At 53.8% G+C, this 26,176-nt stretch overlaps 5 protein-coding genes across 8 annotated transcripts in view; 1 reads left to right on the top strand and 4 right to left on the bottom strand.

Moving 5' to 3' along the window:
• Positions 1–14,732, bottom strand: part of LOC117649439 (protein dimmed-like) — a 35,089-nt gene extending 20,357 nt beyond the window's left edge. The window contains exons 1-2 of one of the 2 annotated variants that reach the window (XM_034392240.1): positions 14,341–14,732; positions 4,041–4,083 (exon numbers count right to left, since the gene is read on the bottom strand). The gene's annotated coding sequence lies outside the window, so the exon portion shown is untranslated. Of the gene's footprint in view, positions 1–4,040; positions 4,084–4,685; positions 4,737–14,340 lie in introns of those variants that run through there. The other variant, XM_034392241.1, reaches the window with a different exon arrangement.
• A 556-nt stretch (positions 14,733–15,288) lies between these two features.
• LOC117650089 (peroxiredoxin 1) lies at positions 15,289–20,573 on the bottom strand. Of its 2 annotated transcripts, none has more exons than XM_034393383.1 (5): positions 20,550–20,573; positions 16,224–16,357; positions 15,878–16,145; positions 15,691–15,793; positions 15,289–15,608 (listed from the first exon to the last, which is right to left on the bottom strand). In XM_034393383.1, the coding sequence occupies exons 2-5, from the start codon at positions 16,355–16,357 to the stop codon at positions 15,523–15,525; spliced, it is 591 nt and encodes a 196-aa protein (XP_034249274.1). In that variant the 5' UTR covers positions 20,550–20,573; the 3' UTR covers positions 15,289–15,522. The 2 variants fall into 2 exon arrangements, with proteins under 2 accessions (XP_034249274.1, XP_034249273.1); XM_034393382.1 differs by lacking the exon at positions 20,550–20,573 and adding an exon at positions 16,911–17,097.
• On the bottom strand, positions 17,451–20,543 carry LOC117650088 (probable 28S rRNA (cytosine-C(5))-methyltransferase). Its single transcript, XM_034393381.1, has 6 exons — positions 20,323–20,543; positions 19,956–20,214; positions 18,721–18,989; positions 18,530–18,645; positions 18,282–18,454; positions 17,451–18,193 (listed from the first exon to the last, which is right to left on the bottom strand). The coding sequence occupies exons 1-6, from the start codon at positions 20,476–20,478 to the stop codon at positions 17,814–17,816; spliced, it is 1,353 nt and encodes a 450-aa protein (XP_034249272.1). The 5' UTR covers positions 20,479–20,543; the 3' UTR covers positions 17,451–17,813.
• A 104-nt stretch (positions 20,574–20,677) lies between the features above and the next one.
• Positions 20,678–22,871, top strand: LOC117650085. Of its 2 annotated transcripts, none has more exons than XM_034393379.1 (2): positions 20,678–20,904; positions 21,090–22,871. In XM_034393379.1, exon 2 carries the CDS (start codon positions 21,131–21,133, stop codon positions 22,679–22,681), a length of 1,551 nt encoding a protein of 516 aa, XP_034249270.1. In that variant the 5' UTR covers positions 20,678–20,904; positions 21,090–21,130; the 3' UTR covers positions 22,682–22,871. The 2 variants fall into 2 exon arrangements, with proteins under 2 accessions (XP_034249270.1, XP_034249269.1); XM_034393378.1 differs by having other exon boundaries at positions 20,678–20,844.
• Positions 22,872–23,690: 819 nt separating this feature from the next.
• Positions 23,691–26,087, bottom strand: LOC117650087 (synaptonemal complex protein 1-like). Its single transcript, XM_034393380.1, has 9 exons — positions 25,932–26,087; positions 25,643–25,841; positions 25,411–25,567; positions 25,111–25,319; positions 24,892–25,026; positions 24,578–24,813; positions 24,268–24,459; positions 24,034–24,187; positions 23,691–23,919 (listed from the first exon to the last, which is right to left on the bottom strand). The coding sequence occupies exons 2-9, from the start codon at positions 25,832–25,834 to the stop codon at positions 23,830–23,832; spliced, it is 1,365 nt and encodes a 454-aa protein (XP_034249271.1). The 5' UTR covers positions 25,835–25,841; positions 25,932–26,087; the 3' UTR covers positions 23,691–23,829.
• Between the last annotated feature and the right edge of the window lie 89 nt (positions 26,088–26,176).

Genomic DNA, 26,176 nt, shown 5'->3' on the forward strand with positions numbered 1-26,176 from the left:
CCCTTCACCGGAAAAACGTTATACTTGAATTTAAGTTTAAGTTATGCTAAACCCTAAAATATCACATCTTTACTTGTTTGAAGTATGATACGGTAAGACTAAAAATAAATTATGGTTATTCCAAAAATATGTATGCTTGACGGAAGCATAGCGATTCTGCCCATACTCCAATATAGTATAAATTATACTTAGACTTGCTATGCCTGAAACAAGCAAGTTATGCTCGCGTGAAGTCTACTATACTTGAAACTAGCATAAAGGTATGCTTGAGTGCTGCACCGAGTGACCGCCTCCCCCCACCCCTAAGAGATGGGTGGTGGGGGAGGCGGCAGGACAGACGCAGCGACGCACACCCGCATCAGCACATGTTTCGTCCCCGACGATCGTTCGTCATCGCGCGCAGGTAGCGCAACTGGCAAGGCGACGGCACCCTGTGCGGGTGGCCCGGGTTCAAGTCCCGGTCAAGCCCGACGAATTTCGGTCGGGGATGTAGCCATGTGACAAGGCACACAGTTCGACTACCATGAGGGGTCGAAATAGGGAGTGGGGAAAGGCATTGTAGGCTAGGAGACGCACGTGAGTGTAAGCTGCAAAAATTTTTAAATATCTCGTGGAAACAAGTATAGAAATACTCAAAACAAGAATAGTATAAAATAAGGATATTTTATACTAGCTTTGAGTATAATATTCTTGGCGCTATTGTAAGGATATTTTATACTAGAATCAATTGTAAAAGTGTTGATTCAAGTCTAACGTTTTTTCGGTGTTCAAAAATTAGCCAAAATGTCAGGGAAAATGGCAAAAGATGTCTCTGAAAAACCTGGAAATGTCAGGTAAATCCGAAATTCCGGAAGCGCGGCAACCCTGTTTCACTAAGCCTCTATTGTGACATTACCAAGGCCCGGAAGTTTGTTAACACGCGTTTGAAGTGCTCATGCTGCTAGAAAATTAAATCACGGCGAAATCAGACCGGTAAAGCATGCATTTGTAGAGGATGGGGCACTTCGAACACCATTGGGGCAGCCAGGATGCGTGCGAGCGCGCCCCTCGCAGTAGTAATTTGCTTCAATAAATTAAATGCGCGCATAACAACCGCTTGGCACCCAAACCGGGGTGATATCTGCTCGGTAAGGCATGCTTTTGTAGAGGATGGGGCACTTCGAGGACCTTCTAGGAGGCCAGGATGCGAGCGCGCGCACGCCCTGCAGTCGCCAGGTGGGTCCAAGAAACTCGATTCAAGCGTAGGAATCGATTGGCACTCGAACCGGAGTGATATCTGCTCGGTAAAGCATGCTTTTGTAGAGGATGGGGCACTTCGAGGACCTTCTAGGCGGCCAGGATGCGCGCCTATGCACCGCATACTATCGAGATTGGTGTCAAAATGACCGTCTTGAAGAGACGAATCGAATGAGCCCACTACCAAGTTGATCAGACGTCATTTAGCCGTCGTTTGTAGATGATTTAGCACTTCTTGGCCTCGAACAGGATGAAGGAGCCCGATTTCGGCGTGGCACCATATCCAGATCGATAGAGCACCCCCGAAAACATAAAGTAAGACTATTATTTCGTTTTCATCACAAAGTGCAAGGTTGGAGCCCTTACCGTCCCCACTAGAACCGGTCTGCAGCGAGGCACGCGAGCCTGTCACGTCGAGACGGTGTAGGGTACCCGGGTAGCGTACCCACGACGGGTGGCCGGCCGCGGGTCGGGTGCCTCCGGGTGCCTCTCCTCTCCAGGACCCCTGCGAGGCGCCTCCGCCGCCGCCGCCGAGTGCCAAAAGACACGTTTTCCCTTGCAGCGTGTCGGAGAGCCGAAAGGTCCCCGCCGAAGGCTGATCCCGGACAGTGGACGTCGCTCTGTCTGTCTCTCTTGCAGGCGGCGGGTGCAAGAGAGGCAGAGCGCGTCGCGTGGCATTTGCGTCGCCTCGTCGCCCTTTCCCTGCCTGGACCTGGTTAGGTTAGGTTAGGCCGGGCCGTCCGCTTGCCGCGCCGCCAGGACGCTCCACTGCGTTCGCGGAACGAGACGTCACCGCCGAGATGCTCTGCGGGACTTCCCCCGCGGCGCGCAGTGGCTGGCAGTGGCGCGGACGGAGCACGGCATGCGAAGCGCAAGTGGCATAGTGCGGCCGGCGAGGGGACCACTCAATCGGACCGACGGCGCCGCGTTCTGATTCCGAACGATATCTCTATCGGTCCGTCTCTCTCCCACCTACGCGGCACCAGGCCGGCACGCCCCGTGAGCGCGAGGGAGACGAGAGCTCTGCCCGTGTGGAACGAAAGTCTGTAAAGTTGTCGTAGTTTTGTCGTTATTCTCACGATGAATTAACATCAAATACACTTCGTAACTACGACGAAATAACGTCAAACTGAGCGTCAAACGCGTTTGGCGTTAAACAGCAGGTAAATTTGAAGTTTTTTTGTCGTTAAAGTGGTCCGTTTTACGTCAAAAAAACTTCAAAATGACGGTGGCCCATGGAGCTGCGAGCCAAAACAGAAGCCTACTCGCCGAGTATCGAACCGAGACCCTAGCCCACCAACGCGTTGGAGGACAAGTGTCGGAGTTCGAAGCCGCTCGGCCAAAGCGACTTGTGGCGGTCGGAGTGCATCGACGCGAACTGCTTCGCCTCGCGCTTCCCGCTCTCGCATTTTGTCGCAGCAACGTAGAGCACTTGATCTAAGTAACGCTGCCTGGTTCCTGGTTTTCCAAGGAACTCCCTGGAAATCCCTTTACCATACGTTTCATTGGAAACCAGGAACCGTTTTTACCGTGCTGGAATGTGTTATGTAACATCAGCTGATTCAAACCCCAAAAAGCGTTACTTAGATCAAGTGCTCTACGTTGCTGCGACAAAATGCGAGAGCGGGAAGCGCGAGGCGAAGCAGTTCGCGTCGATGCACTCCGACCGCCACAAGTCGCTTTGGCCGAGCGGCTTCGAACTCCGACACTTGTCCTCCAACGCGTTGGTGGGCTAGGGTCTCGGTTCGATACTCGGCGAGTAGGCTTCTGTTTTGGCTCGCAGCTCCATGGGCCACCGTCATTTTGAAGTTTTTTTGACGTAAAACGGACCACTTTAACGACAAAAAAACTTCAAATTTACCTGCTGTTTAACGCCAAACGCGTTTGACGCTCAGTTTGACGTTATTTCGTCGTAGTTACGAAGTGTATTTGATGTTAATTCATCGTGAGAATAACGACAAAACTACGACAACTTTACAGACTTTCGTTCCACACGGGTGACTCGGCCTGTTTCGGCCTTCGGGACGCTCCAGGCAGTCGGCGTGAAGGTGCGATCGGAGGAGACCTGCTTGAAGGATGACCCCTTTCTTGTCCTGGGTCCGGACGGTCCGATCGGTCCGGACTCCGGGCCGAGGCAAAGCCGGCAGAGCACGGCGCGCCATGACGTCACTGGTCGGGCTGATAAGCGAGACGCGGCGGCCTGGCGTTCGCCGGCTGACGTTCGACGGCTTGGCTCGGCGTTCGACGTGTGCCTTGCCCGCCTTGCCGGGCCTTGCCTGCCCGCCGCCGGTCTGGTCGCCTGGTCTTTCGGCGACTCGGGCCCAAAACAAAAACAGCAAGCCAGCGACAACTAGACGGACTAGACGCGGCGGCATTTGATGGCCCCGCCACGCGATGGCGGGTGGCGACGGGCCGCACGTTCGCTGTTCGATCGGGGAAACGTATTTGGCAAGGAGCGTTTCGGCGTTTTGGCGCAGAGCGAGTAAAAGCCGCGTCGACCGTGTGGCAACCGCGGCAACCGCGGCAACGCCAAGGAACGCCGGGGAAAGAAGACGCGGCCTGCAACAAATTACCGACATCGTTGCGGCCAGCCAGGCCCAGCCAGGCTTGGAGAAGGAGGGGGTCTTGTTGGGATTCGCGAAAGAAGGGCCAACACGGCCACCAGTGACGCCGCGCGCGGCGCCCGTGTCAGGTAATTGCTCTATTACTCTCTTCAAGCCACACCGCGCGCTGCAGAAGGGAGTTGGAAAAGAGTGCGAGGGAGAAACGGGTGAGCGAAAAAGCGGGAGGGGCGTCGTACTCACCAGTGTCAGTGGAGAGCTCGTTTCACAGCATGGATCAAATGCCCTGCAACAACAGAATAAGTTTGTCAGTCACGAAAAAAACACGCCAATTTTGTTTTCTTCTTGAAGCTGTCCTTGGCGCATGTTTGATCGCGTTTGTGGCGTTTCGGAACAGGTGGCGGGGCCCTGCCAGGCCCTGCCTTGCCCTGCCGGGCTCTGCCGCTCTGCCTCTAGCGGCTCTAGCCGGCGGGACAGGTGTCCCCACTGTATCCCTTATCAACGCCGGCGTGCTGCGCCAAGCGCCGCGCCGTGCGCCCCGCTTGTTGTTGATCGGACTTTAATTGACAGAGTGCTGGCGTGTGCTGCACACCAGCAAACAATCCTGGGCCGTGTTCTCCGCGCGAGTCGAGCAGTTTCCTCAATGGGCCGCGATCCTCTCCTGCGTGTGCCTCTTTCGGGCCGTGCACGGTCAACCGCGGTTTATGCAAGAGACACACATCGCAGAAAGGTTGCTAAAAGTTGCTCCAACTGACGAAGAACAGCGTTCATTTTAACAAACTTTTCGACTATGTCAAACGAAATCCTCTCTGAGACTAGAAAACCGCTTGCTCGGGAAAATGATTTGAAAATCGGCGAACTACTCGGTTGAGCCAACTAAATATTTACCTCGCGCCACTCAGAAATGAAGCCGACACAACGCGTGTTGTTGTGACTTTGGCAGTGATTGTGGCCAGGTTGGGGCCGTAGTGAGCCTCGAGTGTGGCGCTGGCCCTCAATCTGCCGCAATCACCGCCGATAGGAGCAGGCACTGACGCGTTGACAATTACCCCCGTTCCTGTTAGTGCTCGAGAGATTACGGTCCTCGCCGCGGTTCTCGCGGTGGAAACGGCGGTGCCAGGAAGGCATCGATAACTGCGCGAGTTTCGGCGGACCGCCCCCTAGGCCGCTCCCCCCTCCTGCTTTCTTCAGCCGTCCCTGGCCGGCCCGGTCGAGACGCGTAACTTTGACCCAGCGACCCGAGCGGGGCGTGCGTGAACCCTGGCAGCGCCGCGCCGCGCCGCGCCGCCCGACCCCGCGCCGCCCGACCCCGCGCCGCCCGACCCGCGCCCCGCGCCGCGCCGCCCGCCACGCTGCAGCTGCGACCTTGGCCAGGCGACCGAGGGGCGTGGCGATACACGCCGACTCGAGCGCCGCCATCCCGCGGTTCTTGCATCGCACGCCGTGGAAAGACTCGGAGCAGAGTCGCGGGTGCGGCGGGCATGGCCCCACGGACGACGACGAGGACAACGACGGCCACGCAGGGGAAAATTAGTTGAGGATTGGATAGCAAACAAGTCTGTTATCGGCTGCCCGCCTCCGTATTTGTTTACTCGGGCTGGTGCTGGTGAGTCTCCCAGCCCGAAATACAAAGCTCAGTCACTGTCCTTCGGCGATTTCTGCCGACGTGGTGTGGCTGAAACGACTGAAAACGGGTGCGGGTCTTCACACCTAGGAGAGGTCCCTTTATCCGCCACGGCGGACAAACACTCAAACCCCGCTTGCAAACTCACTGGCCCTTATCACGGCGGGGCGCTGCGGCGGTGCGGCGCTACTGCGAGCGCTCCGCGACACTTGGCCGGTCGACCGGGCCTTGGCCGGGCGCGTGTGCCTCTGGCGGCGGTCGCCGCGGTGGTCGCGGTGCTGATGAGGTCCGCCGCGGTGGGGCCTGGCCGAGGGCCTGGCGGTGGTGACGTGGTGCACCTGCGCCAAGGCGCGCCAAGGCGGCCGAGACCCACCGCCTTATCGGGCGTCACGTCGTCTCACGGGAAGCATACAGTACCGGCGGTACCGGCCCGGTTCCGCACACGTCGCCCTGTCTCTCTCGTGGGGCGCCCCCGGCGTGCGAGAGAGGCAGTGCGACGGCAGCGCTGAGCGGGATCGGCCTGCAGGTGCCCTTTCTTCGACGAGACAGGCAGGGAGGCGACCCCCGGCCCCGCGCCATGTCCGTGCAGTGCAGCGGCCCGACGGGGACGCGTCCAAACTAGTGCATCGGGCCCGATCGGGCCACCGTGCCCTGGCCGGCGAACCAGATCAAACTGACCCACACCCGCGGCCGCGCAGTCCCCGCAGTCCACGCGCACGCCCGCCTCGCGGTCCTTGGCCGTGGCCGGGCCGCGGCCGTCGGCAAGCAGCAAGGGGGTCACGGCGTGCCGCGTGCAGCCTGCAGCACGCTGGCTGGAGTCGAGTCAGCAGTCCCCGTGGAATGGGCCGTGTTTTCGCAGGTTTGCGGAAAGCAGCGCTGAGTCGTCGCGGCGCCCGGCCGGCACGGCGCACCGCCGGCGGCGCCACCGAGTACGAAGCGCCGCGCCACGCCACGCCGCCTGGACGTTGCTCCCGAGAGCCCGGGCCACTGGGGCGGGCGGGGCAGGGGAGGGAAGGCGGCAGGGAAATGAAGTAATTGTGAAAGCTGCGATTGCTGTGTGGATGTATTTTTCGGCGACACCCCGTTGCCGCTGCCGCCGGCCGTCGCGCTCCTTTTGTTGGTACGGAGGCCGGGCCGGGCCGGGCGGCCTGGCCGCGGCGGGGTTCTGGTCAGACTGGTTCTTGACGCGCCTCGCCTCGCCTTCCGAATCAAGACGGGCCAAGCGGGCCCGGGGGCCCGAGGCCCCGAACCAAAATGCTCCTTCAAAGAGGGCCAACGGGACCGAGCCGTAAACATTGCCGTATAATGTCCGCCTTTTTGGCCCCGGCCCTTTCCTTATCGCAGAGGTAGAAATGAAAAGTGATCGAGTTCGAAAGACGCTCGAAGGGAATTGCGAAAAAGTGGCGCGACATCGTCGGCGAGGGTGTGGCAGGCCTCTTTGCGGCGGGGGAGTATGGCAGGGCAGCGCCAGGGTGACGAGTGGCACTTTGGAGGCTCTCCAAGGCGACTGCTGCAGCAGCATACAAAGTCTCGGGGTCGAGGGGCAGCCGAACTGGACGCGTGAAACGCGGTCCGCTGTGGCGACGCCCGCCCCCAGTCCGCGCCGCCGCGCCGCTGCAGCAGTGCCGCATAATCAGGTTGGTATCGCGTTATTCAATCATAGGGCGGCGGTCTGGCTCCGAACAGCGTTTCGCCCTGTCTCTCTCGCACGCGCGGGGCGGGGCGTCGCGCAGGCCGTAGGTGGCGGAGCAGAGCAACTGTTCGGAGTGAGCCTGCAGCGCGCGTACGCATGGCCGATGGCCGCGCGTATCCAAGTTCCATCGACGCCCGGACTGGATCGCGGGCCAATATCGAAGCGAGTCATCGCGGCACGCACCTCACCTACTGCGCAGCGGCCGAAGCGGCTCAGCACGGGGCGCAGGATCGTCTCGTCGCTGTCTCTCTCGCTCCCGTTCGCGGCAAGGAACAGACAGAGAGAACAACGAAACGACCCTTCGGAAGCCACCTGACGTCCCTGCGCCCAGGCCGCCCAGGCCCAGCCTCAGGTCCACGCTTCTAGGACCCTACGGCCGCGGAGAGCTTTTATCCCGAGTTTCTGCAAAGAGCAGCAGGCTCACCTTTCGGGCGGGGCGCCGCGGGGCGGCCGGGCCGGCCCGCTTGGCGCTTGGCTGAGGAATTAGGCCACCCTTGTACTTGTTAGACTGTTAGGGGGAGTCGTTGGAGCGAGACGCGGCAGAGACTGCAGGGGCCCGGCCGGCCCGGCCGGCACGGGCTGGGTGGGGGCCGGCACCAAACAGTTACAAGACTGTTTTTACCTGACTCCGCCTGGCTTCGCCTGGCTTGTCCGGACAGCATAAAGCCAGCGACGCCACTCGTCAAAAAAGGGGCAGCCCGGCAGCCTCCGCTCAAGCGCGCCTCGCGAGAATCAATCAATTGATGGATCGTATCGCCCCCATCGCGACATGGTCTTTAGGAACAGGTCCGCCGGACTCAGTCGACTCCGGCTGTAGCGGCTATGGCGAGTCGGATAGGTCAATCACGCTGCCAGCCCCTCCCTGGGCACACACTCACACACACACTCACACATACACAGACGCGCGCCCGCCACAAATTGACTCGAAGTTTGGAAGTTGGTAAATTCCGCGTTGTGGCTCTCTACTCTGTTGACGGTTGAATGCCGCACATTAATACACGCTCCAGTCAGCGACTCCAGACAGACGGACAGACAGGCAGACAGACCGCACTAGGAGAGCATGGCGAGCAGACTGGCAAAGAAGGTGGCAAGCCACGCCACGCCGCGCTGCGCTGCGCCACGGCAAGTGATCCAGTCCGGTCCGACCCAAACCGGTCCGGGCAAAGCCACGCCGAAAATTTCACAGGGAACAAAACACTCCTCGCGGGGACGGCGGCGCGTCGATTCGGGTAACGGCAGTTCCCCCTGCCGTGCCGTGCCGCGCCGCGCCTTGCCTCGCTCGCGTACAGTGTTCTGCATGTAAGCGTTACACGCGCTCGGCTCGCGGCTGCTGGACTTTCACTCCTTAGCGTCATTGGATATTTGAATCGCTGGAGCGCGGCGGCCGCGCGGCCGTGGCGGCTCGCTCGCCGTAAGCCAAAGCCGTGGCCAGGGCCCCGGCCAGCCAAAGCCCCGGCCCCCTCAAAGGCAGAATAGACGAATGGACGAATCTGGCGACCAATCAGCGGCTCGATTCACGTGACGACCGCCGACCAATCAGAAGCCTGCCTTTCGAATTTGGCGCCAAAAGGGGCCGTCCAGCGGCCTGGCAGCGACCTGGACTGGACCGTTCGATCGGACCGGCCGCGGTGGGCCCACGGGCCTTACCGCCGCAGCGCGCCGCAGCGAGAAATGAGAAATACATACTGGCGTTTCGAAACACGTTTGCTATCCGCTCCGGCCAGCAGTCTACCTTTCAGATCGCCTTGGCGCAACCCGTCCTCATGACGTCACAGACACGCTCACACACACGCACGCACGCGCGCGCGCACGCACGCCTGCCCCAGTCGGATGTACGCAAGCGGTGCGGCGCGTCCGGGAGAGGAAAGGGGGAGGGGAGGGAATTCTTGCTGGTGGTGAAACGACATAGTAGTACTCAGTATGACTCATGTTGTCGCCGGGGCTCTAGGGCCGGCGTGTCGGCCGGCGTGTCGCATGGCTGCGAGTACTCGCCACTTGGCTCGCGCCCCTCTGCGCCGCAGCTTTGACCCGCCTGGCGAGGAGCCCAGTGCCGGCCGAGTGGCCTGGGCCTGTGGCTGCCTGTGGCCTCCCCGAGGGAATTCTCGTCATCATTAAGACAACAAAACCTCGAGAGGGGGGGGGGGGGCGACGACGGTGAAGGGTTGGCCGCGGGGCACGGAAATGTTTCGCGGGCAGGGCACGGCGGGGCCCACAGGGAAGTGCGCTTGGACCGCGCGGGTGGCGCGCGCGGCGAGCACCAAGCAGTCGAACACGGTGGCCGACGAGGAAGGTGGTCGACGTGCCGCCAGCGTGGCGGGCACTACCGCTCGCCCAGCAGCTTAAGCACCACGTGCCCTATTACGCTGGCCGCGTCGCGGAACTGCCGCACTGCCGCGGTGGCGCACGGCCGGACCAAGGACTCGCAGGGAGGGGGGGGGGACTTTCCTTTTCCGCGAGCAGCCGGAGCAGGGCACTAGACAGTTTCTTTTGTCTGCCAACCGCACGCCGCACCGCGCCGCGCACCGGTCTGGTGGGCGCCGCACGCCGAGCACGCCGCCACCGAGCAGTGCACCGCGCCGACGAGCAGGCCGGCCTAGGCCAGCTTCCCGCAAAAGGGCCAAGCGACCTTGCCGCCGTGCTGCCGCGCGGGGCGGGGCGGTGGGCTCGCGGCCGCGGCCGGCGGCCAGCCCGGCGGGCGTATTCGGCCGACCTGGACGCGAACCCCGTGGCCGTCGTGGACGTCGTGGACGTGGAGGGAGGCGCGCCGGAACGGCGGGCAGCCGCCTTGCCCCGGGCCGGGCCGGCCTGGAATTGGGCACGGGGAGAAAACTGCAGGTGCGGGAAGCTCTGCCGGCTCTAGCTCTGCGCGCTCACGGTGGCCGGGCCGGTCCGGGCCAACGAAGCGTTCTCCGCCTGTGCGGCTGGGCATGCCCTGCAGGCAGGCCAGGCAGCAGTCAGCACAACAAGGTGACTGCCCCAGAGCCCGTGCCATGCCCGCGCCATGCCCGTGCCGCCGAGGCCGCCGGATCATGGTTCAGCAGAAACGCGGCCGGGGCGAGAGTCGATCGCGTCCCGTGCATCGCCTTCGAGTTGCGGCCCGAGCGGTGAAGCCTCACAGCCACTGCACTTTACTCGCGCTCAGCTACGCCGCACAGGTCTTCTTAGGTGTCTGTGGCTCCCTCGATATCCTCTTTGCTTATCAAGAGTGACTTAAGCGGACCTGAAGATGACGTAAAATCGACGCAATATTTCCCTAAAACTAATGCATTGGTTCAGTCGGGTGGACAGAGCCTTTTCCACCTCCGGGTCGTCTGGTCTCGTCAGGTGCCTCTGTGAGAAAGTGAAAGGCCAGGCCGCGCCGTCTGCCTGCCTGCCTGCGCCCGCCCGTCCGCCCGCTGCCTGTCCGCCCGTCCGGCTCACGGTCCGGCTGGCCGGCCGGCCCCGCGACTCCAGGCGGTGCCCTGGCGGCCTGGCGGTGTGAGTAGGGGTACCCTGTTGCCTCGCCTCACTCAGCCAGCTCCGGGTTCTATTGGCATCGGCCGAGCCGGAACCGCGTCGCGAGGGCAATTCCGCTGCCGGGTGCTGCGCAGTGCTGCGCAGTGCTGCGCGCTGCTAGGCCTCTCAGTGTGGTGCACTGCAAGCGGGGGGGTCAAGCCATGCTGCGCACGCCACTGTCAGTGCTCGGCCCGGTCCACGCTAGCTCCGCGCTTGGGCCGGCCGGATGTGGCCGCGACGCTGCGACCCCGAGCTACTCGTCCCCGAGAATGACATCACAGCACGTGCGACACTTTCGGCGGGCCTGCATCGACGCACCGCGAGGCCCGAGGGAATTCCCCGCACTGGAAAGGGAAATCCACGTCGCGCTGGTCGCGCCCACGTGGCGGGTGGCGGTCGCATCGCTCCATTATTCGGAAGCGGCGACGCGACGACGCGACCTTGACGATCGGGACAACGCTCCACACGTGTTCAAAGTACGAAGTTATCGCCGATTTCGAGCACGGCCCGTCCGCCCACGCGGCCCGCGGCAAGGCCCACGGCCCGGGGCAGGCCGAGGCAGCCCGAGGCAGGCCGAGTAGGCCCGGCGGCCACCAACGTCAAGCACAGGTGCGACGCCCACCTGTCCAAGTATTGACGGTTACCAGTGCTTTTTCGGGTGTCGCCAAGCGCCACGCCAAGCGCCACGCCAAGCGCCACGCCAAGCGCCCCCGACCCTCGGGGAGCTCCATCAGGAGCGTCCGCTGGAGCGCCCGCGCAACACGGGGTAGGCCAGCCCGCCGAACGCGCCTGTCGTCCGGGACGGCGTGCCACCGCCGAGTGAGAGAGACAGAGGGGGGGGGGGGAGAGGGCACTGCCGCTTCGCAGGCTTGGCGGCGCTCAGCTGCTGCGGCGAGGCTGGGCGAGGTGTGAGCTATAACTGGAGCTTCGTGCGGCACGGCGCGGTGACCCTGGGGTGCCGGAGCCGCGACCCGCCGCACCGTGCCACGCCACGTCGCGCCACGCCGCGAGCGAGTACGTACGCCGAGGCAGTACAGTGAGTGGATCGCTCCGAGCTGCGCGCCGGGAACTCCACCGAAAAGAACAGCAGGCTGACCTACATACTGATGGCGACAAGGCCGGCGAGCCGCAGCCCCGCAGCACGGAGCCCGCAGCGCCGCGCGGAGCCTTTTTACTCCAGCTACTTGACACCGCGCCGCCGTCGCCTGGACGACGGCATGCATCACCGCGGCGACGGCACGCGGCGCGCGGCGCTGAGGTGCTGATTGCGGTCCGCGGCGTCTACCCGTTTACCCAGGCCGCATGGTGAAGGCGAGGAAAATGTCGAGTCGCTGGGCGCGGGGCGCGGGCCGGGGGGCATTGCCGTCGTGAGCCGATATGCCAGGGCGCTAACGGCACGCCACGGCACGGCGGCCACCGTGGACGTGACGGCAGCGACGGGCCGGGACGGGCCGGCTGGGCGAGCAGGACAACGACGGCGTCCTGGAAACGACAACGACAGCCCCGCCGTGGAATGGCCCTGCCTTGGCCCTGCCTTGGCCCTGCCCGCGCCATCCTCATTGAGAATGCACGTTTTCCATACTGCCTTCCCTTTAAAACACGATCGTCGCTGCGGCGGGGCGGACCAGGGACGGACCGTGACGGCGATGGCCGCAGACACGTCGGCGCCCTGCGCCCTGCTCCCCGACGCCGACAAGAACTGGCTTACGACTGACAGCGGCGGGAGTCAGACCACGCCCGGCGAACGACTCCAGCAAAACGGTGCCTTTACATTAAGGCCCCAGGCTATCTTAATGCGCCGAGCGGCGTAATGCGGTGCTGGAAGGAGCAATAAAGAGTCTGGGACAGAGTGATCTCGCGAGTCCACTGTCTGGTCTGGCGCGCCGGAGTGGAGCACTGCTGCCTGGGCCTGCCCCCCGCCACGCCGCGCCACGCCGCGCCGTGCCGTGCCACACCCCCCGCCGCGTTCTCGTTGTTTGCACCCGCTTCGGTCTGCGGTATGCGGCGCCGCTTAGCACGGCGTTAAAGCGCCGCGCGCGCCAAGCGAGCCAAGCCTGGCCGGGCCCCTGGCCGGGCCCAGCAGCTGGAGTGCCGCCAGCACACTGCCGCCTTGCAGGACACTGCCGAGGGGGGCCAGCCTAAGGCCAGCCGGTCCGAGTCCCCTGCCGATGTCCACTCCACACCCGCCCACGCCGCACCGTTAACTGCCTGTTTCGGCTCCGATAACCCATTCCACGGGGAGTCTCTGTCATTCGACCGCGTGCCTGCTTCCGAATAAGCGTGTTTGTGTAAAGAAAGGTTTAAGCCAGGGCGCCTCGCTCCAAACGCGGTGCCGGTACAGTGCGGGGCGAGGCCCTGATAAAGCAGCAAAGCACAAGCATTGCACCAGCCCGCCGCCCCGCTCACGTAGAGGTGAAGCCAGCTGATTGGGAAACGCCCCCGTTCCTGGGCAGCCGAGTTACCTGAACCTGCCCTGCTGTGGGGTCCGATCCGAGCGCGCGGTGTGGGTACGGCCGTACGGGTACGAGGGCAAGAGATGTTAGTATTGGCATCCAGACGCGCGATTTCGGCAAGCGCAACGCACCGCCGCTGGGACTGGGGCGGGGAGGGGCGGCCAACGGGCCAACCCTCGCGTTGTGACCTAGACTGCCGCCCTACGCCGCGCCTCTGGCCGCGGGACTTTCCATTTCACTCGATCCAGATGGAATGCGCCCCGGGCCTGGTGCCTGGTCTGTCTCCGGCCGGGCCGGGGGGCGAAGGCCGGGGAAGGCCGGGGAAGGGGCCGTCTTGGAGCGACCGACCACCACCAGCATCCCCTGGGCGCCTCGGCCTTGGCCTCGGCGACTCGCGCCACGCGGCGACAGCCTTCAAGCGTCCCTGCTCCTGTCAACAGGCGTGTCAACACGGCACAGGAAAAAGGCGGTGATCCCCTAGACAACTCCGACCTGCGGCAAGGCGGAGCAGGCAACGCCCGCGGTGGGACGCGACGCAGGTCGAGTCGGCGTCGCCGCGCCGGTGGTGGTTTTTGGGTGGAGCTGGAGCAGCCAACAAGTTTCCGTCCCGCCACGGCGGGCGGGTTGCCTGCGCCCTGCGCCCCCGACGCTCTGTCTCTCTCAGCCCCTGCCGCTCGAGGGCGACAGGGACAGAGAAACGAAACGACTCAGCGAGCAGGGCTGCCCACATCGCGGGCTGCGTAGAGCTCAGCGTTCACAGTGCCGGGCCGGCGTGGCCGCGAAGCACTGACCACTGGCCGGCCTAGCCGCCTTTCAATCGGCTTCACACCATTATCATGCTAATTCGTGCCGAGTCCGCTTCATTGATAAGAGGCGAGGCGCTGTGTTCGCGTCGATTGCCTCCTGTCTCTCTGTCGACGCGACGCGACGCCAGCCCCTGACAGCCTTGACAGCAAGCCCTTGACGGCGAGCCCTTGACAGGAGACCTTGACAGCCTGACAGGTGGGCCGGCGGGCCTTGGTGGCGAAGGATGGGCGTTCGTGCGGTCGACAGACAGTGGCACTGCAACTCCTGTATTTGCAACCGACTGCAGCGGCAACCGCCCCGTGACGGAGGCCCTCCAGACACGCCCGACGACGCCGACCGCGGGGCCGCGATGACACCCCGCGGGCCGGCGCGGTAGGACACGCCGCGCGCTGACGCTGACGGCGACCCTATTTGGTCCGAGCGGGGATCGAACCCGGCACGCCGGTACCACCCGCACGGACACGGCCTTACCCATGTAGTGTCCGCGCCGACAGGCCGACAGCAAGATGTCCCGTCCCGCGTGCTGGTGTCTGGTTTAATCCAATGCTGTTCCAATGCACTCGCGACGCAACGCAACGCGTGCTGCCGCGTCGCCGCCACGCACGCGACAAGCAGAAAAGCACGACACAAATAAACTCACACGCCCTCGCCGGGCTCGTCTCGCCTCGCCCCGATGGTGCCCGATGGCCTGACGTAGGCGAAGGGACGGACGGGAGGGCGAGTCGACCCGCACTTCGCTTCGCGCGTCGCAGCGACCTGCCTCTACTCGAGTCGGTGGCGAGGGCCGAGGCGGTGGCCGGCCGGGTCGGTGCGCAGACTGCCCGCACAAACGCCTCGCGACTGACTGACTGAGGCAGCGGCAGCGGCTCGCCACTGAGACTGAGGCGGCCCGGCCCCGGCGGAGTGGGGCCCCAGCCCCAGGCTGCCCCAGGCCCCACCGAGGCGCGGGCGCGGGCGGCCGTCGCGGGGCGAGGTGAGGCAAGGTGCGGGCCGGGCAGCAGGGCCCCTCGGGCCCCACCGCTAGGACCGCCAGGACGACGGTGATGTTCGGCGCGAGCAGGGGCCTCGGGCTGCCAGCTGAGGCTGAGGTTCCGGCTGGGCTCCAGCACAGGACTTGCGACTCGTCCACCCGGCGTTCATCTGCACTTCGGCTCGGAAAGAGTCGGGTCAAGCCAGGCATTCGGTTCCTCCTCAGAGCAGAGCGCCGGCTGACTAGGCAACCCATCGTACACGAATGGCTGAGAGGATGCTTCCCGCTTGGGCTGAAGCGGCTGGACTCTCACCAGTCCGACCCCTTATTCGAAAGGGATCAAAGTAAAGAGTTCTTTGCGCACAGTGCCTGGCGACTGATTTAATTTAACTGCAGGAAACCTAATCCCACACCAACTTGTTAAAAGGGTAGCTAAAGAAGAGACAATCTTGGGGAGGGACCATCAACTGCTTTATTGCAAGAATACTTAAGTAAAAAAATACAAATAAGTTATGCTAAAAAGTTAAGTAAACATCACTGGAAAATAAATGCTGGTAACACTGATAAGGCTCAATTTCAGTAAGGAACAATAACAAAGCTCACTAAATCCAGGAGTGAAATAATGAGACTAAAGAGCAATGAGTATTGCAGGAAACAGCTGCCAGCAGCTACAAACAGGTTGTTCAGTTAGCAGACTTGAAGTAGTCCTTGGATCCTACAGGGTCTGGCTTCATGGTCTTGGAACCAGGCTTCCAGCCAGCGGGGCACACTGTAACACAGATAAGTGTGTTAAATATTTATTTTTGGTAAAACATTACTTTTTCCGAAGAAAACCATGAGGAGATGCTTACCCTCGCCATGCTCATCAGTGAACTGGAAGGCTTGCACCAGTCTGATTGTTTCATCGACAGATCGCCCAACAGGCAGGTCATTGACAGTAACCTGACGAAGGTTCTGAAACAAACGCAACAAGTGTTAAACAAGCTGACAAGTAAAAGGGCTTGAAGAAAAGTAAGTATGCTGAGAAATAGAACGTACTCCCTTCTTGTCGATGATGAACAGACCACGGAAAGGAATGCCAGTTTCCTCATCATACACTCCGTATGAGCGAGCAATCTTGCCAGACTTGTCAGCAAGAAGAGGAATAGCCATGCTGCCAAGACCACCCTCTTTGCGGGGAGTGTTCACCCAAGCCAAGTGAGAGAAGTGGCTGTCACATGAAGCAGCAATCACTTCGCAGCCAATGCGACGGAACTCCTCGATGCGGTCGGAGAATGCAATGATTTCAGTGGGGCACACAAATGTGCTGCAACAAAAAAACAGAATTGAGCTACCGCGCTGAATACATCAATTAAGACAGTTGTGCAAGGCAAGGCCTCCTTACAAGTCGAGGGGGTAGAAGAACAGGACGACGTATTTGCCTGCATACTGGCTGAGCTTGATCTCCTTGAACTGGCCGTCGATCACGGCGGTGCCGGCGAAGGCTGGGGCAGGCTTCTGAAGGTCTGGGACAGGCATCTACAGAAAAAGACAAAAGAAAACAAGGCAATTAGACACGTCAACTCCGAGCCAAATACAGGTTAGGCAAAGCTCGTCGCCATTCAAAATTAAAGCAGTGATGCAAGTGGGCTTGAGCGCAGTGGGAAGAAGCACGTATCTAGTATCGACTCTCCGGATTAGGTAACACCGTCAAACAGACAAGGCAGCACCGCCAAGACGTAACGCCGGCCAACCCGGCTTCCTCTGGTAACAAAGGGCACCACGTAACCCTTGCGATGCCACTGTACCCCTAGCCTGCACGCCCGACGCATCCACATTTCGGGCCAGCTCCATGAACCACGCAAAGCCAAACGCAGAGCCATTTCCTACACCATTGTGCTGAATCACCGTAGAATGGCCTAGAAGTAGCCCAGTCGAAGCCCGTCATCTTTCATCATCATAGAAATCCATAATATCCAAAGGCACGAATCCCATTCAACACGGACAACGGCATTGAAAGCAACTCCGCATTAACGTAGGGATAAGACCTCCTCTAGTGCAACTAGGGGGAGCTGGCATTCAATAAAGTTACCTTAAATGTAGAGCGGCTAGCGTTTCGTGAAGATGAGACGTGGTCGACGGTCCCGCGGTCGGTGTGGAGTGCGTCGAGTGAGGTGAAGCAAGATGATGATGGGATGATACGAAGGTCACGTCACTGAACGCCGCCCTGCACCTCTCTCTTGTGACAACTGCTGATGCTCAAGTGCAACAGAGACAGGACATGGCTTTCGGACGCTGAGCCACCGCCGTCGCCGCTCCCCATTGGTGGACTGGCGGAGGAATACATCGTCCACAACTACGTGTCGTCTGCGTTACATAACAAGTGACCTCCAGTTCTGGTGGCAATGCGTTCGAGTACCGACTTGAAACAAATCAGAAGGCACGGAAATAAACCATCGACCAATTTCTTTGGCCCTTCCTGGCCTACGGCCCGATTTAACATGAAACTTTGCCATTCGTGTGGGGACTATTTTTTGACTGGGTTAAGCTTCCGTTTCCTGCTAAAAATTTGCCACTTTTTTTAAGATGCGTTTTTTTGGGCATAAGGAGTGTTACAATTAATTTCGCAAACTACGTCTGAGCATTTTATTAACCACAACTGCAAGAGGAGTATTACAATTAGCCAAGTGTGAACGTTTACTTAATCACAATTGTCGTAACATTGGGCTTTTGCTGATTTTTATCTTCTATCATGCAGCACATAGTCAAAAGGCTTCCTGGTGACATTAAGTATCTGCAGCCTCATAGCACTGTTTAACAGTACCCATGGCTTTCATTATCCTATTCAAAGCTATTGGTTTGGATGAAGTTGCATTCTTAGCTTTATTAATGGATTTAGATACACCTCTATTCTTATCTTTTTTTCTAGATTTAGATTGAGCTATGTTTTCAGGCTTTTGAATAGCTTTGTGACTTTTATTTTTTCTCCCTTGATCTATAATTTTTCCCCTGGAACATACTCATGTTCTGTGCGTTCAAAGACAGCAACAAAAAATCCACTAGTCAAGTTAACTTCCGGTCTTGCATAAAAACCAAAATCACCCCACTTGTAAGATGTTGATCCTTTCTGCATCCATTGAAGACAAATATCTGGTGAAACAGGCTTAAAGTTTTCTGTTGTGCTTAACACATTCTGAATTACAGCTTCATTCTCTTCCGGGCACATTGAACATGTTGAATAGACAATACGCTTAGCATTAGGAAAATTTGTCATAGCGTGCCGAAGAATGTGAGATTGGAATCCAGCAAGCTTTTCAAGGCGCTCCTTTGGGATATCATCTAATTCATTAAATACATCTTGACGGCTAGCCATGCCTGAAAAATTCAGAAATCAAACAGTAAATTAGTAGCATTGCTTTGTATTACTGAACTTCATTATCACTTTTTAATTAAAGGGACTTACCCGACCCAGAGCAAGAAGGATCTACCAAAATATACTCAACATTTGGCAGTGATAATCCATCACTATTAATAGAACAGCCTAAAATAGTTTTCACACAAGTGGCCCCAGAGTTGGAAACAACTTTGCAAAGGCTAGAATAACGACCTCGATTTTTCTCAATTGCATACAGAGTTCTGAAACAAATGATGAGAGTGCCAGATACAAATATACAAAGATGCTCTAAGGCAATAGTTGTCTTATTTCCGTACCCTGAGTTATTCAAAAGGGCAGCTGCATGGGTTGTCTTCATTCCAGGAGCAGCACACATGTCTAATACAACACTTCCTGGTTTTGGGTCCAATAGCAAAGCAGACATGCAGCTGGCCTAAAACATAGTGCCCTAGCAATTAATGCTTTTTCATCCTCGTTAATAGAATTAAATTTTGTTTGAACAACTAACCTTATCTTGCAAGATAAGATAATTATCCTGGTAATATTTTATATCATAAAACTTTACACTGTCAGGAAAAATCAAAAGATTTGGAATGTGCATATCACGCATGAACTCCTTTTCAGATAATGAGGAAACTCTTGTAAGGAACTCAGCATAATCATTTGTGCCTTTTGTCCAGACTTCATTCCACCCATCTTGAACAAAGAAGTCGACAACTTCTTGTTCTGATGTCTTGAGGGTGTTAATGCGGATGTATCTGGGCCGCTTTTTGGAAACTGAAATATAAATCAAAATAAAGTTCCTTGTTGTGAAGCTTTCTAGTTTTCAAGGATATACAGTGTGTAAAATGATGCAAGTTAAGGTAATAAAAGTTGTGCACAATTCAGCCATTTTATTTCCAAATCTCCTGACAACACTACATTGAAGAAATAACATAGCTCCAGAACAAACTCACAATTTGTGCACAATAAAGAGAGGATTCATTTCATAACTGCCTATGAACTAATAATTATAATAGTAAAATATCACTTGTCAGACAAAATTGAATGACAAAAACACAAGATAAGGCAGAACTGAAAAAAATACCATTCAAGTCAAAATTCTAGTAACTAGAGTATTTCTTTTTTTTTTTTTTTTGAAATTTTATTTTCAGGAAAATAATTAAGAACATGGAATGTGCAGTTCTTTGGTTACCTTAAAAATACATGATAATCACATGTAAAAGATGAATACTTTTCTGCTTAATGCTGAGGGCAATGTAAAGACACAATTTAAAGCCATGGCTAAAATTTAAGTACAGAGAAGATAGACCAAGTTAATAACATTCAGTTGTCTTTTTTGTCACCCTTCGGTTCCTCAGGTTTATCAGGCAATATTTCACCACTCGGTTCATCATCAACAGGTTCATGTAACGCTTTCCAAATGTAAGCAAACACAATCAGATTCACGACTAATACTGCTGAAGCAACTGACCATGCAGTTCGAGCAAAGCCCGTCATGTGAACATATTCATTCAAGAACTGCCGTGTGCCAAAGTAGGCCAGAAAAGGCAGCGTGAACATAAGAAGACTATAAAACAGAAGAGCGCCAAATGTTTGAGCTGATGTGTTGCCCATTGTGTCAAATGAAGATGAAGATGGTCAGCTTATCAAAGGTGAAGTGAGAACAGAGTTCGTAGATAGAAACCAACAGCCATGAAGCTCATCCTGTTGTGAAACAAAAGTAAAATGTTAGAAACAAACCTGTCTGTGAAATACAGGATGACAACTTTTCCTGCTGAGCTCGAAGAGCAGCCTCATAACTGAGGATAATCTTGATTGGTAAAGCAGGACTAGAAAGTGGCTGTTTTCGCCACAAAAGTTGTGTTATGAGAACCCGTGCTAGCCAGGCATCAAGACGAGGCTCCTTCATCAAAATCTGTGTGTTACGAAGAATCAAATCCAGCTCAGAACCATGACGAAGGGTTTCTGATACTAGGGCATACAAAGCCTTTAATCTCCCCTGTACAAACAGACAATAAAATAAAGTCAATTGAGCGAAGAGTGAAAGAGAGAGGAAACGTCTTACATGGAAATACAATAGCATCATGAATGTTTGTTGCTGACTTACCCCTCCTTCCTTTGATTTAGATCCCTTTGATTCATATACAAGGCCTTTAAAATTTCCACCTTCTTCTCTAACTTTCTGGACTATTTTTTTGGCTTCTTTGAACAAACGAGGTACTCGAGCCTCTTTCGTTGTATGACGAAAAGTGCTTTCCGACATGGCGACGCTCACAACATTCGACAAGATGCAAACGTCAACAAAACTACTTGTGAAGTATTGGAACAACTTACAAGGCACGGCTCAGTGTGCGTATATTTGTTGTTCGACTTGGTTCAACTGCTGTACCCGAACATAACCTCGAGCCGGATCGATATCGATGTACCTAACTGCGTGCGAATAATGCTAAGGATTTTTTTCAGCACGGTGGCTGTTGCGCACGCGCGGAGCAGACGAAATCCGAAAACAAGTGAGGGTTTGTTTATGATCGCGAGCATACTTCAGCGGTGGCGGTGGCAGATGATTATCATCCAACCTACGACACCACGAACTGTCTTAACGATTTAGTTGGGAGAAGTTTCTGCCGCAGTAAGTAATTTCTCAAGTTTTAATGCTCTATCCAGCCGCAATTTGTTTTGCTCCAGACCGGTATGATCCATTGTTATTTTCTGTGAACTTTTTTGGCCACTACCCTAGTGCAACAAGTGCATCCAGATGATATGATTTTTTTACCTGTCCAGTGATTTTTATGGGATAAAGAGCTTGAGGGTATAGTTTGTTGAATAAATAAACGACATGCAACTGTCTGTAAATGTATTTTCCTCTCTTTTCAGTGACCAGAACTACTCAAGAAGTTCCTTTACCTATTCAGGCAATGGAGGACCACAACCCAATGGAGAGGGTTTTGCCCTGCAATGCTACAGTAAGAGAGAAATTTGCAGAGGAAACGTGTTGCCTCATTTGTTTAACAGTAGTGAAAACATACAATCGCACCAAACATAAGCAGACAGCTGCTCATAAGTACTTGGCACGCTGTTTAAAAAGGGAAATATATCCATATCCCTGTTTCAAATGTGAAATGAGATTCTCAGCGAAGAGTGACTTGGTTCACCACTCATTGGAACATGATCAAGAACTGGTTATTGATGAGAATAATCAGATGTTCAGTCCAATTTGTTGTTACTTGTGTAGACTCCCTTTCAAAAGTGAAGAAGAGCTAAGCTTACACTGTAGTACATCTGTAGAACATCATGTCCGGAGAAAAATGATACTTGAAGTGGCCTTAAGAGAATGCATGGCCCTAGAAATATTGGACAACAATGAAGCCAAAGTTGAACTTGAAGAATCTACTTTGACGTCAAGTTGTGCTGTTTCTGAAGTACAAGATCAGAGCACAAGTTTACTGAGTCCACCTGCAAAGTCAACTGGTCACATGGGTCACTGCTCTATCTGTTCTGTTGCTGTTCCAGTAAGTAATATGACTCAGCATATAGGAGGAAAAAGGCACAGGGAAAATTATGAAGCACTGCTTGTTAATGACATCAAAAGCACATGTTCCAGTGCTTCTGGTGAAATTTTAGGCTGTTATCAGGAGAGTGGTGAATTACTGTGCAGTAAAAGTGCTCCTTTTAAAACAGTGACTGGGGCAGAAATATTGGCCACTGAAGAAACAGAGAAGTTTAAAGATTACAATCCTGCATGCTCTGCCTCCTTAACAGACGCATCTGAAGTCAAAATAGCACTGCTGTCTAGCAATAGCAATCGTTTTAATGCTGTTGGTGAAACTTCTGGTTCTGACCAAAGTGATGGTGATAGAGAAATTGAAATGGCATCGAGAAAACCCACTGTCTTGGCACCATTAGACCTCAACAATGTGGCCGAAGATGGACTAGAAGAATCTATTCAAAGCTCAAGGAGTGCTATATCTCCAGTTCAAGAAGATCCAAAAGCAAATTTACTGCTCACCCCTTCTAACCAGAAAGACAGAAGTGTTGACCATCAGACTTACTGCTCAGTTTGCTTGGTTCCTGTATCAAAGAACAACATGAGTGACCATTCAAAAGGAAAGAAACATCTTCAAAAGTATAAAGCACTGCTTGCTACTGAGAGCAAAAGCACCACTGCTTCTGGTGAAATTTTCAACTCTGGTCAGGAAAACAGTAGTAAAGTTCCATTACACAGTCTTAATAAATCTTCTGGGACCTTTCCAAAGACTTTGGACCAGAGTGATGGTAGTGGAAAAATCGAAATAGCATTAAGAAAACCCACTGTCTTAGCACTAACGGACCTCAATAATGTAGCCGAAGATAGACCAGAAAATATATTCAAAGATCAAGGGGTGCTATATCTCCAGTTCAAGAAGATCAGAAAGCAAATTTACTGCTACCCCCTGCTAACCAGAGTGCCCGAATTGTTGACCACCTGACTTACTGCTCAGTTTGTTTGGTTCCTGTATCAATGAAACTAATGAGTATCCATTCAAAAGGAAAGAAACATCTCAAAAAGTATAAAGCGCTGCTTGCTACTGACAGCAAAAGCACCACTACTTCTGGGGAAATTTTAAACTCTGGTAAGAAAAACAATAGTAAAGTTCCATTACACAGTCTTAATACTTACTGCTCAGTTTGTTTGGTCCCTGTATCAGTTAACAACATGAGTGACCATTCAAAAGGAAAGAAACATCTTCAAAATTATAAAGCACTGCTTGCTACTGACAGCAAAAGCACCACTGCTTCTGGCAAAATTTTAAGTTCTGGTCAGGAAAGTAGTAGTGACGTTCCATTACACAGTCTAAATAAATCTTCAGTGATCTTTCCAAAAACTGAAATATTGGTCTCCAGACATTCAGTAGAGATTGTAGATTCCACCCAGATATGTTTGCAAGAAGAATTGGAAAAACTTTCGATTGAGCATGATCTGAATGATTATGAGATGGAATGTGGAACATGCAGGACAGTATTTCAAACTTTTAACAATGATGTTGGCTTGTCGTTTGACTTGCATGTTCAAAATGATCCACAACATGCCTTAGCAACGGCTGTTCCACTTGACCGAAATGCTAAACAAATGGCTGAACTTATCAAGACTAGCATTGCATCTAAAAAGCAATCTAAAAAGCGACCTAAAAAGCAACCCAAGAAAGCCGTAGGTCCCAAAATCCAAATAAATGCAGATGGTAATGGTCCGAGGTACTGCCCAAGCTGCTTTCATGATATATCCAGTCTGTCCAGCCAGGCAAGAATGCAACACCTGGAAAAATGCAGCTCCGAAAGAGCCATAAGGCCATTGACAACCAAAAGGACGCGCCGTCCTCGTCGCCGTTCAAATGCGACGAGCGCCGCTGCCGCCGGCCAAGGTGGAAAGGGGAAGGTTTTTAAACCACCAACACATGGCGGCAAGAGCTAAACTAAAAATCAACTCAATATACAGTCATGTGATAAGCGAACAGAATGAAGCAGAATCCTCCTTTAATGATTTTTAGTAGTAAAATGAAATGTTACAGCCATTTAAGTGAAAAAAAGTATGTAAAATAAGCATCAATTGTACTTCTCAAATAAATGAAAATTTTTAAGATTAATTTCTTCCTTGTGCCCTTTTTAGTTTATTTAACCCCTCAATGTCTGCTTCTATCGCTGCATTCTTCTCAGCAATAAACTCTTGCTCCTGAAAAGAGAAGCATGTCATTAGAAAGTGCTGATAAAGTGAAAATGAATACAGCAGTGAACTTATGGTAGAAATAATGGTTGTAGTCATTAATTAAGTGAAAGCTAGACTCACCATTTCCATCAATTCTGCATATTTCTTCTCACACATTTCATTGAAAGCATTATTTTTCTCAATAAGTTCTTTAATTTCAGCCTGCACCTGACATATCTCCTGACAGATTTTTTCCATGTCTTTACTTTCTTTATTTTTCAGGCGATTTTTGTCCCTTAGGTAAAAAGACAAACAATTGTGTCAGAAATTTATCAGCTACCTGGACATAGTTGGAACAATCTGCTGTATACTTACTCTTTCAGGAAACGAATTTCCTCTTCCATGCTCCTCTTCTTGCTTTCCCATTTCAGTTGAGTGTTAGTTAGTTGATGAGACAGGTCTGTAGATTCTCTCATCAATTCTTTTAAATTGGCCTGGCACTTGGATATTTCCTCTAATTCAGACTTAAGCTTTCTCTGCCCATCTGCCAACTGCTTTTCAAGATCCCTGGAAAATCACAATTATAGCACATTAATGCCAAGCCATTGAGGTTTTTGACATCCACCAGAAAAAAGGGGAGATCACAACAATATCTTATCAGACCAGGCCTCCACTTCATCCTTACTTGATAGTTCTTGCAATAGAAACAGCATCTGTGACCAACCCAAAGCGAGTGTCTTGACCTTTTTCTACAGTTTCAAAAAGTGCAATGGCCTTCTTCCTTTCTTTTAGGGTCTGCTGTGCTTGTTCTAGTTGTTGTTTCGTTTCCTCCAATTTTGCCTGCATATTCTTAAAATTGCTCTTGATGACATCAGGAGATTGGACTTGTTGAGCTTCCAATTTGATAAAGGTCTCATTTAACTGAAACACAAATCGTAAAACTTGTAAATCGAGCATTTTTCTAAACAATTCTGTCTACAGAAAAATCAAGACACAAACCTGTGATACATCAGACTGAACTCTGCCTAGTTTCTTCTTTGCTTCTTCCAGCTCTGCCAGCTTCTTTTCACTCAGTTGTTCAACAGACTTGCTCTCCTTTTGCAATTCATCGATCTCCAACTTCTTTGATTTAATCTGAACATTGTGACACAGATTTAGAGTCCAGTACATAGAATTTTCCTAATGAGAAAATACTAAATTTGGGAAAAGCTGTCTTACCTCTCTAGCATAATCTGCTCTCTTGCCTTTAGTGAGAGCTCTCTGGTTGATTCCTCTGGAGATCATTTCTCGTTTTCTCAGAAGTTCCTCAGCTTCTGCCTTGGATTGACCTATAACTTCTAATTTACTTGACAACTCGGGAAGTCTTGTATCCGCGAATGAGTAGAAGTTTAAAAGGTTAAACATGAATAGAGAATTTCGGGAGGGATCTGAAATTGAGGGAAAATGCAAATTAAGTTACAAATGTAACAGCTGTTGTGACTTGTCTTCAACACTATTCTTATGATGAGCAACACTTACTAGGTTCCAAAAGGTCTTCAAGCCCAAACTGCAGCCTATCTGCACCCAAAAGCCTAATGAGGATTGTTCTGAGAGCTCTGGCCATGTTAACGAGTGGCAAGCTTTTTAAATACAACTCTGGGTGAGACTCCCCTTGAAGTTGATCTTCCAGAGGGCCCTAAGATCATGAGACGTTTAAGGGTGAAACTTATAAAACATTATACAAGCAAAACAAACAGTGGGGTGGGCTTACCATCATTAATTTAGAAACGTCAAATCGAAGCTCCTCCAAGATGAACTTGTAGAAATTAATGACAAACTCTGATTTAGGAAACTTGATGTCAGTTATGGAACATTTGAACTCAGGGAAACAATGATTCAGAGTTTCTAACACTCGTGCTTCGAGAAGAACCTTTTGCTGCATACTCGGTTTGTGGGTACTCATGTTGAGACTGAAAGGAGAGTATTAATGAAAAAATTAATACATAACCTACAGAGACAAAAATAATGACAATGCACAGATAAGTGTTAAACTTCCAAACCTTTCGGGACAGGCCAACAACTTTCCAACTTTCTATGGTCGTGATCAAAAACACTTCTTCACAGAGAAAGAGCAAGTACCGAAAAGGTGGGTGGGTGATTTCAAAATGACAGTTGTCACGTTGATTACCAATGCACCAAATAAAAGGCAATTCTTTGCTTGCTCGTCGGGTCACCTTCAAATATTCAAAAAAGAATAAAAAGTAAATTAAAATTAGTGCTTTAATAAGAAAAACACAGTATTGTG

This window comes from Thrips palmi, unplaced genomic scaffold (genome assembly GCF_012932325.1).
Source record: "Thrips palmi isolate BJ-2018 unplaced genomic scaffold, TpBJ-2018v1 HiC_scaffold_4, whole genome shotgun sequence".
NCBI classification, from domain to species: Eukaryota; Metazoa; Arthropoda; class Insecta; order Thysanoptera; family Thripidae; genus Thrips; species Thrips palmi.

What these genes read in the sequence shown, in the direction of transcription:
- LOC117650087 (XM_034393380.1), bottom strand. Translation starts at nt 25,834, where the DNA reads ATGAGTACCCACAAACCGAGTATGCAGCAAAAGGTTCTTCTCGAAGCA. An exon ending in TGAAGACCTTTTGGAACCTA is followed by an intron (nt 25,320 to 25,410) that starts GTAAGTGTTGCT and finishes CCTCAATTTCAG; the next exon opens with ATCCCTCCCGAAATTCTCTA. An exon ending in ATGCAGAATTGATGGAAATG is followed by an intron (nt 23,920 to 24,033) that starts GTGAGTCTAGCT and finishes TTCTCTTTTCAG; the next exon opens with GAGCAAGAGTTTATTGCTGA.
- LOC117650089 (XM_034393383.1), bottom strand. Translation starts at nt 16,357, where the DNA reads ATGCCTGTCCCAGACCTTCAGAAGCCTGCCCCAGCCTTCGCCGGCACC. An exon ending in TTCTTCTACCCCCTCGACTT is followed by an intron (nt 16,146 to 16,223) that starts GTAAGGAGGCCT and finishes TTTTTGTTGCAG; the next exon opens with CACATTTGTGTGCCCCACTG. An exon ending in CACTGATGAGCATGGCGAGG is followed by an intron (nt 15,609 to 15,690) that starts GTAAGCATCTCC and finishes TCTGTGTTACAG; the next exon opens with TGTGCCCCGCTGGCTGGAAG.
- LOC117650088 (XM_034393381.1), bottom strand. Translation starts at nt 20,478, where the DNA reads ATGTCGGAAAGCACTTTTCGTCATACAACGAAAGAGGCTCGAGTACCT. An exon ending in CTAAATCAAAGGAAGGAGGG is followed by an intron (nt 20,215 to 20,322) that starts GTAAGTCAGCAA and finishes CTGTTTGTACAG; the next exon opens with GGGAGATTAAAGGCTTTGTA. An exon ending in GCCCTTTTGAATAACTCAGG is followed by an intron (nt 18,455 to 18,529) that starts GTACGGAAATAA and finishes CATTTGTTTCAG; the next exon opens with AACTCTGTATGCAATTGAGA.